The sequence below is a fragment of the Equus caballus genome, chromosome 7, assembly GCF_041296265.1.
Source record: "Equus caballus isolate H_3958 breed thoroughbred chromosome 7, TB-T2T, whole genome shotgun sequence".
In the NCBI taxonomy this organism is placed as follows: Eukaryota; Metazoa; Chordata; class Mammalia; order Perissodactyla; family Equidae; genus Equus; species Equus caballus.
The window spans coordinates 11,673,902-11,694,778 of NC_091690.1; the positions used below are offsets into that span (position 1 = coordinate 11,673,902).

General features: G+C 36.2%; 1 protein-coding gene across 1 annotated transcript in view; it reads left to right on the forward strand.

Annotated features, from left to right (window-relative positions):
- Positions 1-20,877, forward strand: part of ARHGAP42 (Rho GTPase activating protein 42) — a 262,991-nt gene that overhangs the window by 201,831 nt on the left and 40,283 nt on the right. Inside the window, exons 7-10 of the mRNA XM_005614996.4 lie at positions 8,565-8,669; positions 10,687-10,816; positions 16,532-16,632; positions 18,457-18,566. Of these exons, the coding sequence (XP_005615053.1) occupies positions 8,565-8,669; positions 10,687-10,816; positions 16,532-16,632; positions 18,457-18,566 (446 nt within the window). The remainder of the gene's footprint in view (positions 1-8,564; positions 8,670-10,686; positions 10,817-16,531; positions 16,633-18,456; positions 18,567-20,877) is intronic.

The following is a 20,877-nucleotide window of genomic DNA, read 5'->3' on the forward strand; positions in this document are numbered from 1 at the left end:
TAGACAGTTTGAGGATCTGATTTAACTTATTTTGGGGGCCTTCTGAAGCTGATCTGGGGTTCATGGACAACTGGTCAGCCTAACAACCCATATTCTAGGAGGATGACCAATACTTAAAATTCCTTCTCGCCTTCTCATGGACTAAGTCCTGCCTCCGGATCCTACCATGGTCTTTGAAGCCTCTCTACTTGCTGGCAAACTTCCTCCTTAGGGCCTGCCTCTTGGGATTTCTGAATTTTGTCCCTTCTTGATGCTAAACTGGTAGAGTACCCTCATTAATTCTGATGGTTTCCTTCATGCCTGTTCCCATTCCCTTCAGATACTGTGTTCATCTGCTATGCTAGTCTTCCTTGTACCTGGAATGGTCCTTTCACATCTGTAATACCTCTTCTCTTCTGGAAGGGCATGAAGGTAGCCTATTTCCGCATCTAAGCCTCTTTTATAACCCGTCCTGTCTGGGAACAGTGAACTAGACCATTCAGTAAGATGATATCAGGTATAGAAGGAGAAGATTGTAAAATTATTTGTTCACAAGTGACAGAAGGAGTGATAAGAATTTATGAATTTCTGTGATAATGCATGTAGAGAAGTGGAAACCATCCTTCAATTGAAGTGTGTTTACTTTCTTCCCTCTACCGTATCCCAAACTGGGATGGCCTGATAAGTCTTCTGTAATGCGTGCCTTTCTTGTGACACCACAATCAAAATTGATGTAAAATTTGTCCTTCTTCCAAAATATTTTCTTGGCTGCTGTATTTTTCCTATTAGAATGTCTGGCCAAACTAAATAGTACCGTCAGTTTAGTCTCATTCTCATTTCTAGCCACAAAGTCTCATCCATGGGGTTCTCCTCAATTTCCATTTCAGTAATGAGAAGAATAGGAATGGGAGCAATGAAACATGGGCATGTTGCTCTTTAGGTTATGGATTTACAAATTAATTTGGAGGAAAAAAGTTTTTAAAATTTCAAAAACAGAGCTCCCAAGAGCTATAAACTTAAAAACAGAGGAGGACGTTTTAATATCTTTGTGGTTTTTATTCTGCAGAAATCCAATTCCTGTTGCATTACCGTTTCATATAGCAGAAATCGAGCAGTCTCCTCTAGTTTTAGCCCAGATTTATTTAACAAATAAGCATTAGAGTAGAGCAAAATGCCCTAGGGATGGAACCGATCTCATAAAGATTGTGAGATATCAGGTAGAAGATATAAATGGGGGCTGCTGATTGGTATTAAATATCCTTCCTACTTTATGATGGTGCATTTGAGATAACTTTACAATCTTTCAATTAATATGAAGATCTTAGTACTTGCGATAAAATTTCCACAGAATATTCAAGTGACGTTAGGAGTAAACATTCCTGCAGTGTTGTTTGTCCAAGGAAAACCTGGGTCTAATATGTAGGAAAAAGAGGGAATATGTACATATTTTTTCATAAATTAACTATGTCATTAAGTATACAGAAAATCAGCTTTTTAAATACAATTCTTCATCAGCTATACAGTTTTAATGGCCTTTTTCTTTTTTCATTTATCATATTTTATATGGAAAGTAATTGTAGCTAACTGGTGATTTCTAGACCTGCACCATCCAGTGTCGTCGCAATTACCCACAATAGCTATTGAGCACTTGACTTGAGGCTAGTCTGGATTAGGATGTGCTGGAAGTGTGAAATACGTACTAGAGTGCAAAGGCTTAGTGTGGAAAAAAAGCCTGTAAAATATCTCTTTAAACCCTCTTTATATTGATTGCATATTGAAATAATATTTGGGTATATTCAATAAAATATTAAATTTCGCTTAGTTTAAAATTTTTTTTATGTGCTTACTAATAAATTTAAAATTTCACGTTGATTTTCATGTGTGGTTCACATTAATGTTTCTGTCAAGTAGCGGGAGACTGCATCCTTTCGTATTTGCCAACAAAATACAGGAGTCCAGGTCTGTAATGGGGGAAAAAATGGGGCAGAAGCATAATCTTCTCTGACTTCTGATTGTTAAGATCCTCCTACTTCTCAGGGTTGCCTGGACTTATGAGAGGTTTGATGATTAGGAGAAAAAGTTTAAGAAGTACACTGAATGTGGACAGCGTGCATAAGAGAGCTGAGTCCTAGTGTATCAGTAGCATATTGTGGTACATGAAGGTTTGTGGCTCAGAAAACCGAAAGAATCTTTTTATGACTTGACTCCCTTATGGTTCATTTGACTGCAGTTTGGGTATGTTTTGATTACATCTTTTGAGCATATTTAGTTGGGACTAATGTGTTGTGAGCAACTATTATGTGCTATGTGTTTTCTCTGCGTTGCCTCACATAAACCCCCCAGTGGCTTTATTATTAGGTAATTATTGTCCTTCCAGATGAGGAAGTTAAGTCACAGAAAGAATGTTAGTTGCCTGAGGTCACAAACCTAAAGAGGGGGATAGCCAGGAATCCAGAACCCAAATCTGAAGTTGCTATACAGTCGCACTTACTACCTCAATGGCTACTTAACTACCAAAATTGGTCCTTTGTAATACTTGCTCTGACCAAACAAAATGGATGACCCTAGCAAATTTTATCGTAAAGCTATTTAAATTCCTTAAAATTAGAAGAAGAAAATAAAAGGTTGACCTTTACTTTGGTAAAGGTAATTGAATCATGCACAGATCTGCCCGTTCATTTATTTGTTCTTCCATCCTTCTTGGATCATCCTACTTTAAAAGTTATTTCCCCAGGCCGCAGTTGTCTGGCCACTTTCCATGTAGAGACAGAGAAGTATAATGGCTAACTGATTGGCAGTAAGATGGAATCTGTCTCCAATCTCCTAGTCGTGCAAATTTGGCATGTTTTTCAAACTCTGTGTGCCTCAGGTCTTTATCTGTAAATTGGGGATAAAAATTGTATGTAGTTCCCAGGGTTGTGGTGTGGCTCAACCAGTGTAGGTAATGCGCAGAGAAAGGGGCACGTGTGTCATTAGCATCAGTAAGGTATCAGCTAGTATGAGCTTTCACGTGGACTATTTTCCCTAGATATGAAAACAGTATTGATGAATTCGTTTATTAGCGTGGCTTCAGAGTCAGAGGTAGCTTTTCAAAAACGCATTTTTAATTTTAACGTGCTTCTAAATAGACATCTAAATTCTGTAAGAGCATTTTAATATTAGAATATTCTTTTTAGATTGTATTTTTATATTATGTTTAAAAGTAATATGGAAAACGAAAATAAGCCATTGTATATAACCTAAAATACACTGCTTTTGATACTCTTTCCTTAGGTCTGCTAAATTTAATTTGAAATTATTTCCTGAAGAAAATTTCTGTTAAATTGCTTAATATGCTTTAGCTCTTTAGCTTATTATATCATAAAGTATAGTATAAAATACTTTTTGGGTTCTCTAAAGAAGTTTGAATAATTTCGAGACTAAATAATAGCTACTTGCTAAGTTAAAAAAGTCTCTCAGGTAGTATATAAACCTGCAAGTCTTGAAAGTTAAACCTTTTTGTGTTTTTTTTCAATGTGTTTGCTTAGCTTTAATATAGAAAATTTAACTTAAGGTAAATCAAAGGGAGCAAATAAAAGTCTTTTTTTTTTTTTTTTTTTTTTGAAACTGTAGGAGTAAAGGTTAAATTTCTCTGCTACTGAAAACCTAACCAAAATCATTCTCCAGAAGTGAAACAGTAAAGCTCATCTCGGGTCATGTATCTGAAAATAAAATCTCTATTGGTCCTTGGATTTAGTTCTAGATACTGTTCTTGAAAATCTGAAATTTGCAGTAGCAGTTAAATAGTGAATGGAATTTTGGAAAAGTAAGAAAAATACGTTCTATTTGTTTGGCTGACTCATTGCCTTGAATTTTATTTTAGAAATCAATGTTGGAAACACCTGGTCTCAATGTAGCTTCTGCAGGACCTTAATCATCTTGCTGACTGCCTTACTTTCTTCATTCTTACTGAGCCGAAAAGATGAGCTTCTTCATTGCTTCTGTTACTTTACCACAGAACCTACCTCCAGCCACTTCGTCTGAATTCCATCCCCTTGCAGGCTTGGAAATTCGCCTTCAAGAACTTGAGTGATTCTTCACTGCTGGAGCAATATACAGCCGTGACTTCAGAAAGTTTTGGCTTTTTAAAAGTAATTGAATCGATACACCTATCTGTCTATTCATTCATTTATTCTTCTCTCCTTCTTTCATCATCCTCTGTTAAAAGTTGTCCACCCCAAGCCACAGTTGACTGGCTACTTTCCATCCTTGGCTCTCTTTTCTCTTCAATTTTCTCATTCATTTGGTTAGATTTTGATACTCATTTCCATTCAATAAACTCCTCTGAACCTCTATGCATTACAATTAAAGCACTGTATAGTCATTTTGAGGCTATCCTTTCAGATATTTCTAAGTTTCCTCCAAATAAGGAATGGCAAAGGCTACAGGTTTAATTCATAGGCCGGACCCTTGCACAGTGTCAAAACTGATGTCTTTGCCCCACTTTCACAATCTTCTTAGGGGTGTCCAGTGGCCAAATGTAGAGGTCTACATAAGACTTTGATGTCTTTTAGTGCATTATGGTGCTCTGGGTATGGAGCGAGGTTTATTTTTTTAAAAACAGCCTTATTGGGATGTAAATCACATACCATAAAATTCACCCATAGTTAGTTAATTTTTGTTTATGGTGTGAAGTAGTGCTCTAACTTCATTCGTTTACATGTGGCTATCCAGTGCTCCAAGAATCGTTTGTTGAAAAGACTATTCTTTCCCCATTGTGTGGTCTTGGCACCTTTGTTGAGAATAAGTTGACTGTAGAAGTAGGGGTTTATTTCTAGACTCTCAGTTCTCTTCCATTGTTTGTATGTCTATCCTTGTGGCAGTATCATGCATTGTTGATTGCTGTTGCTTTGTATTAAATTTTGAAATCAAGAAGTGTGGCTTTAACTCCTTTGTTCTTTTTCAAGATTGTTTTGACTGGTTTGGCCCCCTTGTAATTCCGTTTGAATCAGCTTGTCAATTATTGTAAAGAGGTCAGCTGGGCTTCTGATAGGGACTGCATTGAATCTGCAATCAATTTGGAGAGTATTGCCAAATTAACAATATTAATTTTTCCAATCCATGAACTTGAAATATCTTTCTTTTATTTGGACCTTCTTTATTTCTTTAAACAATGTTTTGTACTTTTCAAATTGTACATTTTTTACTTTTTAAAAAATGTACTCCTAAGAATTTTATTCTTTTTGCAGCTATTGTAAATGGAATTGTTGATTTCGTTTTCAGAAAGTTCATTGCAAGTGTATAGAAATACAGTTGATCTTGTATCCTGCAACCCTGTTGAACTTATTTATTAGTTCTAGTATTTTTATAGATTTACTAGTTCTAGTAGGTTTTTTAGGAGTTTCAGAGACTAAGTTCTTAGGAGATAAGGAATGAATCACATCATTGAAAGAGGCTTTACATTTCAGTTGTTCTCTTCAGTTTGGGAACAGTCCTGGAATTAGTGCATCGATTGCTTTGGGGTTCCTCCTTTCACTCCCATGCTAGCTTAAACTCCTTTTCTCACTTTTCTCTGCCGTTCACAGTATCACTGGTAACTGTGGGCCCTTAAGGCTTGAAATCTGGTGGTTAATGGGCTAAGAAATTATGAATATTTGTTCCTTTGCTAACTTGTAATGAGTTTTGCTAAATGATTATTTATTTATAAATGCAGTATCAGTTTTTACATTTGGTCAGATTATTGGAGTGACAAATAGTAATTTGATTCTAAAACCTTTGGGAATAATAAAATGTTATAAATTTTTCCTGATGATATAAGTGACTTTATTAATGCTAAAACCTAATCTGTCTATCTAGTAGTTTGCAGTTGTTCTTGTTGTTATTGTTATTATTTTAAAGGTCAGGCTCACTTTAAGGCAGGCTGAGCCAGTTGTCTTGTCCATATCATGCCACCCACTCAGGCAGATTGAACAAAGAAAGTGACACATGGGAAATGCAATTCTTAAAGATTTTCAGGCTGTCCTATTAAGTTCCCTTAATTTAGCATCATGAGGATAAAATGAAGAGTATTTACACGTAAAAAATGTTTAACTTTGCTACCATCTAGAGGCAGTTATTTCATACATGCTGTCTTTGTTAAACTTTCCCAAAAGCTGCTTCCAAAGTAGATGTGGAACAAAAGGAAAAGGTGGGTGGTTCTTTGTATATCATTTTTCCGTACCTTGCAAAGAATTGTACTTTCCCTAGTGGGTGCTCAGCATGCACTGTGAGATTAAAATGTATTTGTCTGCTGCTAAGTGAATCTGAATTCTGCTAACAGATGCCAATAGATTTATTTATTTAGATGGATCTCAGGGAATTGAGTGTTTTATAGAAAGATTTATTACAGATATTCTATGTATCTTCTTTATAAGTTTAATTAAATTCTTTGTACTTAGGATGATATTAGAGTAGCATCTTCCTTGTATGGCATCCGGTTCATAATAAGACAGTTTAATTGTGGACTAATTGTAGACATTAAAACATGAAACAGGGGCCGGCCTGGTGGCGCAGGAGTTAAGTTCACACGTTCTGCTTCAGCTGCCCGGGGTTCGCCGGTTCAGTTCCCAGGTGGGACGTACGCACCACTTATCAAGCCATGATGTGGCAGGCGTCCCACATATAAAGTAGAGGAAGATGGGGATGCATGTTAGCTCAGGGCCAGTCTTCCTCAGCAAAAAGAGGAGGATTGGCAGCAGATGTTAGCTCAGGGCTAATCTTCCTCCAAAAAAAAAAACCACACAAAACATGAAACAGTGCTTATAACAATTTCATAAACTATTATTCGGATATTTAGAAAACTAGTGTTGTCTATATACTTCAAAAGTATTTTCTTAGTTTGTCTCTGAAAACCTCTAAATCCACATATCCAAGCCCCAATTAATTAAAGATATTTTTTAATTCTATTTTAAGATACATTTGTTTTTAATCAGACCACAATATATGCAGACTATATATTTTCAATTATTGTGCAATTTGACAAATATAGCATCACTTTAGTAGAGGATCATCTATTGAATATTTAGTTTTGGTAATAATTATCAATTGATATAAAGTTGACAGTGTAAAATAATTCTAAAATTTACATTTTGTCGCATCACAAACTGTTAACCAAGAGAAGGAAAGTCTTTGAAATATAACAACTTGGGCCCAGCGCAGTGGCGTAGTGATTGAGTTCGCCCGCTCCACTTCAGCGGCCTGGGGTTCATATGTTAGGATTCTGGATGCAGACCTAGCACTGTTTGTCAAGTCATGCTGTGGTTTCCTCCCACATAAATGGAGGAAGATCAGCACAGATGTTAGCTCAGGGCCAGTCTTCCTCCCACACGCACACACACACAAATCTATGTATCTATCTATCTATATACACATACATGTACACACACACACATATATAAAACAACTTAAAACCAATTTTTGAAAGTACCTATATGCTTTCTGAAATGAACATAGTTTTGTAAGAAGTTGACTTGTTATAGGAAGAAAAGCATTAGGTCGTTGTTTTCAGACAGAACTGCTACTTATCTATCTGTTGGGAATCGTAACACACGTACCAGTTGATGCCTAGAAGGATCCCTCTGCTTCCCCACACAGAGAAAGTAACAAGATGTTATTCTCATATGAAAATGGTTTCAAACTGTGTTTCTTCTTTAACTTAAAATAATAGCTTACAGACATATTATGCTGGTTGACTTAGAAAAACATTAGCCACTTCTCAAAAAAGATTTTCTAACTTTATTTTACGAAGAGATCAAATTGGTGGACAAGTCTGTGGAATAAAATCTCAGTGAATTAAATGAAAAGATGTGAGTAAATTATTTTTCAGTTATATCTGATTCCATAGAAACAACTGTTTCCTGTAACTCCCTGGAGAGCTACTCTTTCTTTACTAATAAGAATGTAATAAATAAGCACGTATGAATTTAGGATTAGAAGGCTAGGATCACAGAAATTGTGATTTCCTAAAGAAGATTTTATTCTCTTACATGAAAGATCTGTATCTAGCTCCAGGGTTTTGCTCAACTCTTTCCTTTGTTTTGAGTTCTTCCAACTACTTGCTAAAATGTAGTCTATTCGGTACCCACATCAGCAGTGCCACCTTGTGATATTTCCCGTAATTTCATCTGGCCAAATCTTTATTCCTTCCCTTGGGCACTTGTCTCCAATGTGCTGCTTTAGTCTTCCTCACATCTGCACATGTTTTACCTTGCTGTTTTGGCTGGAAGCTCTTCCAGGGTAGGACCTATGTCACTTTGGTCTTTATCCCCGCTCATGGCCTCTCCTGGATATTCCTTCGATGCATTGGAATGTTAGCGTAGTTCACATGACAGCTGCCCATGACCAGACTCAAAAATTAAGTCACTGTCGGCCAAAAAGGAACTACAATTAGCTTTTGTGGTTTCTGTTTCACATCTGTAATTCTAGTGCCTGCCTTGCCGAACAAAAAGATTGAAAATTTATTAGCTTGAGGAATTAGAGTGAAATTTCTCCAATTTATTATATTTGATGATCATCATTTTTTTAAGATATGTTTTCATGGTTTCTTTATTATCTCTTTATTTTTGCAGCTTTTGTCATTCCTTCAAGGTTTATTTACTTTTTACCACGAGGGATATGAACTCGCCCAGGAATTTGCACCGTATAAGCAACAGCTGCAATTCAACTTGCAGAATGTAAGGCTATACCCGTTCTCACCGCCTCTCCTTAATGAATCAGGTGATCACAGGGGAACCAAGTTAGAGCCCAGCCAAAGCTGGCAGTCTTTCAAAAACTTATCTAAGTACAGTAAAACTTCACTGATTTAGAACAGCCACATTATACATTTATTAAAAAATTTTTTCTAGCTGCTGGTTGAAAGTACACCAGGAAGGAGCTAATTTCATGTTAGAAAAATTTATACTAGCAAATTTCATGAAAATAAATATTACTGAGGTATAGACGCTTGTAAGTTTGGCAGCTTTTGTCTTTATCTAGTGGTCTCATTAATTCACTGGGTGATCTTCGATAAGTCTTATTTTCTGAGAGGACAGCATTTCTATATCTGTGAAATGAAGGCGTTGTACTTTAGCACTCTAAGACGCCATCCCTATCTGAAATTGTATACAATATATCTGATATTTATTACTTTCAAATAATAAATTTGAACATGGTTTTGAAGCATTAAAAATAGCTATTTTAAAGCTTAAGTGAGAATTATTTACAAACATCCTGTCTATTTATGTAAGGATTTATTTTGTAAAGCTGTCTAAATGATTTTTTTAATACCTGATTGCATAGTTATACAAATTCTGATTTGCATGCAGGTACTGAGTACCACTTTTATTAAAAAAAACAAAAGAAAAATTTAGCCAATCCATTTTTGCATTGTCAAACCTGACAAATAATGAAGTCCTAATTGCTGAGGGTTTTGTATAAATGAAAAGTTATTTCTGAAATCCTAACTGTCTAGTACTCTATAGCTAAAATAATTTGGAAAGCCTTCACTTCATTTTCTATAAAAAGCTTGTCTTTCATTACTTATCTGATTCTTGCTGTTGTGGAGACGTAAGTAAAGAGAACTACAGAGTTGGAATGTCCCATGAGAAATATGTAATTGGATTTATTCTACTGTGTTTTGAGTTTTAGCTTTTTATTTAACCTAGATTTTCTAGCAGAATCGATTTTACATGCAATTCCTTCCATTGTTTTCCAATATGGAATGCATTTGGGCTTTTTTAGTAAATATTAAAAGGGAAAATTATAAAAGCCAAAGTATTTTTATGATTTATTTCCATATTAAAAGCAATTATAATATGATTCCTGGGATTCAAGAACAGGAGAGGGGTAAAGAATTGGGAAAAAAATCTGATTTTTATCTTTAAAAGAGAAAAGTAGCAAACATGGCAATTAAAATTTAACTGACTTACTGAAAAGATTCAGTTCTTTTATTATGAGCCATAACAAAATCTTAGAGTTAGGTGGTGAAGATTTTTATGTTTCCAAACACGTATTGTTGAGATAATGTGGCCTGAATGCAAAAGAAAATTTCATGGAGAAAAGCATTATGCTTTCTGTGTCTTCCCTGAAGTAAACTTACTGTAATGTGAGTAAACTGTTTCTTGCAATAGAAGTTAGAACTTGGAAACCTACTCATTTTTATGAGTTAATTTATACACTGATCTCTTGATAATTATATTAGGATTTCTGGAAACCAAGCTAAGGAATGTTTCTTCAAAATAGTATTTGGAATAAGGACAATGAACTATTTTCTTAATAAGTGCCACATATATCAAAAGTATGTGAATTTGATTTGTTTTTACCCCCAACCCCAAGAATTCTAAGTCCCTGTTTATCTGCTTTTTTACCTTAGGTGTTAATGAATATAAAACTCTACTTAATAGGTATTACATATTCTTAAATGCTCTAATTTGCCCTCTAAATAATAATTTTAGAGTGGGAAAGAGGAAGAAAGACACACACACACACACAAGATTCAGAGACAAACACGCAGAAGGTCATTCAGAAAAGTTTCACTAAAGCATTCAAAGTCAGATGAGAGAACTCAACAGAGAGGGTCATGGATGTGGTGAAGCGTGCTGAAAGAATCCGGGTTATCCTTTGCTCCATTTGTAGTTTGGAAAACTTTAGGCTGGAGGTTCCTCAAAACCGATAGGACGCCATGGATGAAATTGTTGTTTCTGTTTACTTAAGACAAGGAATAATTTTGAAAGTACTCGACAAGAGGTAGAGCGGTTGATGCAAAGGATGAAATCTGCCAACCAGGATTACAGACCACCCAGCCAATGGACGATGGAAGGCTATCTGTATGTCCAAGAGAAACGTGAGTCATGATGACGTAACTTAATGTCTCTTATGGTTAACATTCTGCTTCTGTAAGATGTCACTTGATTAGCGTTTTTCCCTTCAAGTAGGAAGACAGAAATTCCTTACAGCTTTATCATATTTAGCCTGCTCTGTCTCCACCACCACCAAAGTGAGGAAGTTTTTCCACATTACGCTGTCAAGATCTCTAAGTGGTATGTTATTGAACTTGGAACTTACAAACTTCATTGATGATATGGCACCATGAGTTCAGTTTTAGAATTCAATTGTGATATCTAATCTCAATTTAAAGTTTCCTGGAAAATTGAAAATCAAAGCCTTTATCAGGATGAATCATCCTGGTGACTATGATAATAGTTTTCCCCTTCAGCAGCATTATTTCATTTAATTCTGTGTTTCATCGGTTTTCAGGAGTAAAATTGGCAATTATGTAATGTCAAATTGACATGCTTTACTTCCTGAGGTTAGGAAATAAGCATCAGACCTAACAGAGCACTATTATAATTGCCTCATACTGAGGAAGTTTTTCTCACAATAAATAATAAAAAGCCATTCAAACTTGTATAACTAGGGTCCTTTCTGAGTGATACTTGTCATTAAGTGGAACCAGTCGGACTAAATTAACTCTGTTTCAAACCAGATATGCTCTAAAGCACCATTCTCATACTGTTTGTTGTGAAGGAACAGGTTTTTTCATTTCCAATCCATCATGGACCAATGTCTTTGTAAAATACAAAATCATGAGCTTGGATTTTGCAGTAATGTCAAATTGCTGTAGAAGTTTTCAAATGCATATTCTAACTTTCTTCACTTTTTCTCCTGTATTGGGACTCATAAACCATGTCGGGTAGCACTGCTCTGAAGTCTGCCTGTTGGTAGACAATAGATGAATGAAGTTGTTTTGGTTAGTAAGATTATAACAGTTAAAAGCTTTGAGATGCAGAAGCTGGAGACATTGGATTGGCTGTGAATTATTTTGACATAATGCAGCACGATCACAAAAATGCTAACACATTTTTGTATGTGACCCCATGCTGAGGCGATGCTCATCTATTGGATAGTAGTATACAAGCAAAGAACATTTTCATCCAACAGACTTGGCAGGCATTTATTACTACATGGACTAGAAGGTAGAGGGCTGCTGGCTGAGGAGATCTGGGTTCCAGGATTTTCTCTCTCCTAACTATCTATTTTGACCAGTCTGCCGTTTTCAGATGTTAAAATAATAAATCTAATGACCTGCCTATCTAATCTATAGTTAGAGTGTAATAAATAGCTTTCACCACAATGTCATAAAAAAAAGACCAATTCTTTGGTCATATACGGGGTATATGGATTTGAGTCAGGACTATAAGCAAATTTTTGAATACTGAGTAATTATTTCAGATTTGAGAGCCTCAGTGTGAAGGTACATTGAGAGGAGCTCACATTTTGTATCAATAAAAGATTTTACTGAGTGGAAGAATTTGTTGGTAGTGAGGCCCGTTCAAACATGCATGTGGTAGAGAAGGTGGCAGAATTCTCTTGTACATTATCTTCAGATATATCATAACAGTCGCTACCTGGTAGTCCATCCATTGGATGGTGTCATGGTTTGCTTACCCATTCCCCAGTTGTTGGCATTTGGATCAAACTCTAAGCATAGATCCTATAATAATTTGGCGCCTGCATGGGTAGACAAAATGCAGTGTTTTATGTACCTGTCTGATGTTTGTATCTTGTTCTAAGATATCTGACTTCTCTGGGTCAGTCTCAACTGATCATAAAGCCCTTTGCGGCACTGATCTTTCCTCTGACGGTTCCTGTCTTTCTAAATGACACCATTCACTCTCCTAATTTACAAAACTTGGTTAAATCTCTAACTCCAGAGACTCTGTGTAGCCTGGGGTCACATCTGTCCATTTTATCTCCTTGATAACCTTTAAACCTGCATTTTCTCTCCATCTCCACAGTCTTGCAATGGCCTTCTAACTGTTTTCTTTCCGCCTCCAGGCTTGTTCCCCTCAATCCATTCTCTACAGAGCTTCCAGCAGATCCCTCTGTAATGCTTGTTGGTTGTGCCCCTCCTATGATGGCCCGTTAGCCATGCGTGGCATTTAAGGCACTAACAGTCGGATTCCCCTTCTTTTTTTTGGTGAGGAATATTCACCCTCAGCTAACATCCGTTACCGGTCTTCCTCTTTTTTTTTTTTTTTTTTTTTGTGCTTGAAGAAGACTGTCCCCGAGCTAACATCTGTACCAATCTTCCTCTACTTTGTATGTGAGATACCTCCACGGCACGGCTGATGAGTGGAGTAGGTCCACACCTGGGATCCAAACCCATGAACCCAGGCCGCTGAAGAGGCGTGCATGGAACTTTAACCACTATGCCAAGGGGCCAGCCCCTCCCCCTCTATTTTGGCATCCTCCCTTATGATGTTTCCTTCCTGCTCCCAAGACACTTTTCATCTTGATTTTCCCTGTATCTGCCTGCATTATTTTTATAGCTTTAGTGAGGTACGATTGGCATATAATAAATTGCACATAGTTAAAATGTACAGTTTGATAAATTGTGCTGTACACCTGTGAAAAAGTTACTACAATCAACATAATAAACATACTCATCGCTTTCAAAAGTGTTCTCATGCCCCAATATAATCCCTCCCTCCTTTCTTTTCCTATTCACTGTCATTCCACCTTCCCGTTGCCTAGGGATTTAACAAGAAAAATCAATAGATTTATATGCCATTGGAGTTATTTTTATGTGAGTGACAAATATGCAAAGCCCCTTTCTACTTGGAATCTTTGAAAGCCTTTATAGTAAGAAAATCTGAGCAGTTCACTAAGACATATTGTGCTCCTGCTCTCCCTGAATGAATGAGATGAATAATATGGCTTCAGGGTGTTTATTCTGTAATGGAAGGCATAAGACAAACTCACGCACTTAGCGACCAGTGGTCAATAGTAAATAGCAGAGCTGTCAACTGAGTGATAAATGAAGATGGATGTAACGGGGTAGAAGCAGATCATTGCAGTTTGGACACAGAGCTCCACTTTATCTGGATATGTGGTTTTTACGTTATCCCCCTCTAGGCAAAGATTAAATTGCATTCTAGTACACTTCAGTTTAGCCAGGAAGTGCATGAGTTCCAGATTCAGACAGAACTATGTTGGAATTCTATGCCTGCCAACTGTTAACTGGGCGTTTTCGGGCAAACAGCTTTCTGAGCTCAGTCTCCTCATTTATAAAAGAGGGCTATTTATGCCTGTCTCATAACGATGTTGCGAGAATTAGAGAGAAGGTATGTAAAATGTCTCTGTTACTGGTAGAGGTGCATAATAATACTACGTTGCTTACCATGAGCCCTTACTAGTCTGTGCAATTTATGTTTGTCTCATTTAATCTTAAAACAACTTTTGAGAAATCATTCCTCTCAAAAGAATAACTCCGATCTCATGCCCTATTGGTGAAGAAAAGAACGTAGTACCAGCTGTAGCTCTTAGGCTCTGCTTTCTTATATGAGAAATGCTCTTTATAGCGTCCGACTTTAAGAGTTCCTAGATAAGATGTTAGCGCTTAGTAGGTGTTCAGTGAATGTGAATTTCCTCCCATTCCACAAACATCATCTCAGCAACCTCAGATGATTACTGGGTAAGATAATTAAATTTGTTTTGTTTTGCAACTTTAGAGCTGTAATAAATTTTTATTTTCCCAGGCTTTCTTTTTAGGGACTTCAGAATTGCTTGTCTAAGAACATCTGCCCTGGCCTGGTGCCAGGCAAGTTTAAATAAAGCAGCATGTGGGTGCCACAAACTTGAAGATTAAATGCATGATATGCTGAACTTAAGATGGAGGCAGGAAAAAACATCTTAGGTCTGAAATGTCATCAGAGCATTGTAGCAGCTTTATTTAAAAATTAAAGCTAATAATGCTTCATAAATCGCTTCCTAAGTGGTAAAGTCACTATAAGGATTTCCATCCAGCCACTTTCCATTAATCAGCTTTAAGCTTTTAAGTATTTTATCCTGCATGTAACAGAATTATCAACAAGTATTGTTAAATATTATAGTGTGAGATGGTCTCCAAACAGAATTGAAGTTAATTGCAATAATCCTTTGTGATTACAAAGTATATAGCTGCACCCCGTAATTTTAAAATCTGGAGTGGTTTAAGTATTAAAGATAAACATGACACTAAGGGCACTGTTATTACAGAAGAAAATTCAAATGACTCAAATACTTGTCTCAAGAGGCACACTTTTACATTTCAGTTTCTTGCTTTTATATATATGGTTATGAAACCAAGCCAGCAATAACATTGTACCTAGTTGTTGCTAGAAAGATACAGGTGTTAAGCAGCATGAGACCCTAGATGGAGAAGCTATATACCAAGCAAGCTCCATTGTCTACCCACCTAGCCCACTATGGCATTTGGGTGCAAGATAATTGGCTTCTCTGTGGGAAATTGAAGGTGTTCCACCTTGGTCACGGGAAATTTGCACTCACAGGGCATCCCTACACCCTATAGAAGCAGCAGCATCTAAGTCCTTAGGGGGAGTACTGAGCAATGACATGGTGTGCTACAGGAAAGGCTTGCACAGTATTTATGGGGAAAAGAAAGTTGAGCATTATTCATATACAACTTTTAATATAAATAGGGGAATTTTTTTCGTTTTAAGGAGTAAATTGAATTTGCTTTTTTCAGATTAGTGGTAAGAGGAAATAACTCCAAGGTCAATAAAGTCTTAGAGAATAATGAGTGACTCATTTCTTCATTCGTTTATCAAATATTTATTGAGTGACAGCTGTATGTCTGGTCCTGTTCTAGCAATTAAGAATATGCTAGTCAGCAGAACATCACGTTACATGTTCCTGCTGTCACAGAACCTTAGAGTTTAGTGGCAGAGGCAAGACAATAAATAAATAGGATAAATTGGTAAAATTGATCATATTTTATACAGTGATAACTGCTGAGAAGAAAGTAAAGCAAAAAAGAGAGAGAAGAAATATCAAGGTGGGAATGTTGTGATGTTATCTGCACAGGAAAGGCCATATTATAAAGATGACATTAGGAAAAGATCTGAAGGAAGTGAAAGTGCAAGTCATGCAGAAGGAAAAGTAGTCCAGCAAGTGCAAATGCCCTGGGGTAGAAATGTATTTGCTGTGTTTAAGGACAACAAGGGGGCCAGTGTAGCTGGAGCACAGTGTATGAGACCGAAGATAATAAGACGTGAGATGAAATTGATAATGAGGGGCCAGATCACATGGGGTCTTGTACATAGTGATAGGCTGTTTGGTTTTTATTTGGAGTGATGTGGGAAACTGCTGGAGGGAACTAAGGGGTAAAATGACCTGGCTAAATTTTTAGCAGGGTATTTCTGGCAGTTTGTCGTGAATAGAGGACAAAGATAGAAGTAAGGAGACAGTTCTCATTCTTCCTATCTCTCTGAGAGATGAGTATATCACTTTTACAGATGAGATAACCTGAGTTCAGATCTAAAGTAACTCTTGAGTTTACAGAGTGAGTGTTGGAGCTACAGGTAAAGCTAAGTTGTTTGATTCCAAAAACACTCCACCCTACGCCCACTCTCCCTCCATACTGGCCTTTCTCACTCACAGTAAATGTTCTAAACCTGCATGGTCTATGGAAATACTCAGTTGTGTATCATTGAAAACTGTACAGACTTAGCTATAAATCATTTATTAATCTGTAATGTTTGTTTCCTTATGTTAGGACCACTTGGTTTTACATGGATTAAACATTATTGTACATATGATAAGGGAAGTAAAACATTTACAATGAGCGTTTCAGAAATGAAATCCAGTGGGAAAATGGTGAGTTGTTTTGTTTTTTTAACTGAGCTTGTTATTTAAGTCACATGTGCTTGATTTTCTCATAAACATGTACATAATTTTAAAAATGGAAAAGTCAGAGTTTTCTCTCACTTTAGCGACCTTGATGACTTGGAAAGAGTGGTCAGGATTTCCCTTTACCTTGGCCGTGGAACGTTTATAAGCACTTGAGTTACATGGAGGAATCCTTCGGTAGACGCCTGAGGTATCATCTCACATCCCTGGCAGCAAAGTTGTTTGTGCTGTTGGTTGGCCAGCGCCCAGCAGAGACCGTCAGGGACTAGACCAGGCCCGAGGAGTCTGCATCTTTCCCCCAGGTGGCCTCTGTGGGAGGCTGGGTTTGCCCCTGCACTCCACTTCCCATGCTCACTAGGTACTGTTTACTGAAATCCTTGCCAATGAAGTTTCTCAGAAGAAATCAATCGATGCTCATTTACCCCAAAAGTAAATTGGTCGCTGAATGTCTCGCATGGGTGGTGAACAGTGTGGAGCAAAGTGTACTTTATTTGAGGAAGTGCAGCAGAGTGCAGCACTTGTATTATGTGTAGTGTATAATCTTTTTGTGAGTTGGGGTATGAATATGGCAAATGATTGAGCTCGTGAATTAAACAACTGAGGCCATCATCTAAGAATCCTAGAGCTGGGAGTTATACTACAGATTATTTAGACCCACCTTATTTTAACAGATTGGAAAATAAAGGTGGTAGAAAGTAAGTGATTCACTCAGCTAATTTGTAGTATAGGTTGTGGCAGAAGTAAATGTTGATCTAACTTAGACATTTACTCAAATATATAAGCTGAAACTTACTGTGCTTGGGCATTCATTAGAGTCTAGTAATTCAAACTGAGAGAAATAAAATAAAGGAGAACATACTTGAAAAAAAAAAAACCTTAGATGGATCACTACCATCGTGAGAAGTTGTTAAGTGCTATAATCACACCTAGTTTATACTCTAAAGGTTTCGTAAGAAAAGATATTGCCCAAAAGTCAGTTTATGTGACAGTCAGTGAGCTAATAACTAATAGACCAAGCCAACGTTCTGTTAATAAATCTGTGAGATTTGCAACCAAGATAATAGGACTAACCAGACATTAGTTAAACATTCCCCTTGAAATTGACCGGGCATCTCAGGTATAGAAGAGAATTCTTATGAACTGAGTCTATATTGGGTCCTGTCCGAAGAGTTTTGGTAGCAGACTAGCAATTGGTTACCAGCAAAGGAATCATGTGGTATGCATGATAGCAGTAGCGTTATAGGGAGTATATACTAAAACTTTATTATTTTGGTAGCTGTCTTAAGACTTTGAGCCAGCAATCATTTAACACCATATAACTCTAATACAAAGACACATGAACGATACTCATCTCTTAGCAGTCTAGGGAATTTTGATTCAGAGCAACAGTGTTGTATCCCGACAAGTATTCTGTGTTTCTAGTGGTAACATTACAGTAACTCTATAATTTCACACCATTTCCAAGTCTGAAGTCCTAAAGAAATGTATATTATAGTATAATTTAACATTATAAGTCAATGTGTTGAAGAGTACTAGGCAGGCATGTCACAGAATTTTTTGAATAAAACATGTATATGCAATTAATTTATTAATTAACAGTTTGATGTATTATAATTGGGCAGTTAACCTTAGGCAGACGTCTTTGTATTTATAGGACAAGGTGTGATCGTGACCTTTATACATAACCTGTCCTCTAAGTTAACATTTTAATTCAGCAACATTAGATGGTGTATTTAATAATTTCAGTCCCCTTGTTATCGTGTCCATAATGTGTTCCACTTCTTGTTTCAGAATGGCCTTGTTACCAGCTCACCAGAAATGTTTAAATTAAAATCTTGTATCCGAAGAAAGACAGATTCAATTGACAAACGGTTCTGCTTTGACATAGAAGTAGTTGAAAGGTTTGAGCTTTTCTTTTCACTTCATATTTTTTAGTAAGATAAATTAATTGTTTCTCTGTTTAGATGTAAACATGAAACAGCATACAAAGCGCTTGTTTTTCAGTCTCTTTTTAAAAAACAGCATGCATGTTTATTTCATTCTTTCACATGTTTATTCAATAAATATGTATTACATGATGCTTTCAAAACAATAAATCAGACACAAAGTTCTGGCAAAAAGTAACATCACTCAAAGAAGAATCTGGAAAATCAATATAAATGGCTGTGTTAGGGGAAAGTGCATATTATGGACTGAGGTCCCCATCACAATGAAGGAACCTGACAGCATTGTTCCTCCTGGGTCAACTTTTTTGTAGGGTTTTGAAGCCAAGTGGCCTTGCTTCCAAGCAGTAATAAGACACAGCTGGGAATGCCGCAAGCTTGCTTTACCCAGCAAAATTCAGGGCTTACCATATACAAAACACTGTTCTGGGCATTCTTGGCCACAGGCTATTGGGAGAGACATATACATTGGTCTTCTGAGTTTATAATCTAGTGGAATTATTTAGCTCTACTCTTTTATTGTATCAATAAAAGAAGAAGAGAAACAAAATAGGGAGGGGAATGCTTCTTGCTTGATCTTTGTCGTATTCCATGATCTATTTTTCTCCCCCTGCATTACTACCTACTTTTCTGAATACTCCAGCTTTGTGTGGGGTGTGTGTGCACACTATATATACTGTGATATACTAGATATAATCTTCTATACTATATATACTATAGCTTACAAATGCTACAGCTTGTAACCATCTAATAGGGCAAGGCCCCATTCTTATGCTTCCTTAAAATTGTGTCAGCTCTTTTGGTTCTGTGTTCTTGTTTTTTATGGATCTGCTTATTAAGTTTCCCTTCCTCTCCAAAAAAATCCTTTGAGATTTTTGATTGAAGTTGCATTAAAGTTATTAATTAATCGATGGAGAGTTGAATTCTTGAAGATTCTACGTATCTTTTTTTTAGATTTATTCTGTGGTATCTTTTTTTATTGCTATTTTGAATAAATTATTTTCATTAGTAGAAACTGTTTTTCCTAAATGGTTGAGATTGCTGTATAAAAAGGCTATAAATATTTTTTAATCTATCAATCTATATCTAGCATGGCTGTTAAGCTTCTTATCGATTTTAATAGTTTTCTGGTAGGAACTTCTGGATTTTCTATGTAGACAAATACCAACATGTTAATGATTTGTCTTTCTTTCAGCACTTTCTAGTTGTATAACCTTGGGGTACTTTGTTAAATTCTGTACTTTAGTTGTCTGTCTGTAAAATAAAGATAATAAGTACCTACCTCAAAGGATTGTTGTAAGGATTAAATGAGATAATAAAGGAAACAGTACAGTGCCTAGCACATAATAAACAGCCAACAAGTATTGATTGTTGTTATTTTATTATTGGCATTGTTACCTGGGCTTCAATTCTCCAAGATCAAATTATCTTGATTTTTATATACACTTTTCCTTTTTCTATCGGTTTAATGATCTGTTTTAATTACAGAAGAAATACATGCCTTTTTCCCAGTTTTAAGTCATTCCAGGTTTTTAATTATACCATATTCAGATGAAATTTCCTCCTCAATGTATCTCTTCACAGGACCCTCTCATTTCCTTTTTAAATTTATTTTCTGGACAGTCTGCACAGTTAACTAGATTAATTTCACTGTTTTTGGATTTCATATCTTTTTCTCTCTCCTATTGGTTTTCTCCTCCCCTTTGCTCACTCTTTTCTCTCTTGAAGTACATCCTTGAGTAACTCTTTCAGAATGGGTGCGTGACAGAGAATTGTTTTTAAATGAATTAATTTTAATAATCTGATCATGGTATAGATAAACACTGGTTTTAGTGTCTTAATTGACTAGTTATGGTATGAGACTTTTCATATTGCTGTATACTCATTGTCATTATTTTTATTGACTAGATTGTACCACCTTGGGGTCATAGTCTTAATCATTCTCATATTGCAGAATGTTTAGGTGGTTTTGAACTGTGAGGAAAATAGCTTTGTCATCATGTTTGGTCTTTTTAGGGGAAATAGTTTGAAACTAGCCTCCTTCAAACAGCCTTATACCTAAAACACTTAATGATTTTACTATGTGTAGTCATTAGAGTTAACAATATTGGTGTGTCTGTGTCCTCAGTAATTTTTCTGAAAGGTGTCTGAAGGTCAGTCTTTTTCTTTTCATCTTTTTTCTTCTCTTTATCCTATCTTTTTTTCTCTTTCTCGTTTCTTTTTTCTCGCCTGCTTTTTCTTCAAATTTTACCTTTATAGTTAACTAAGA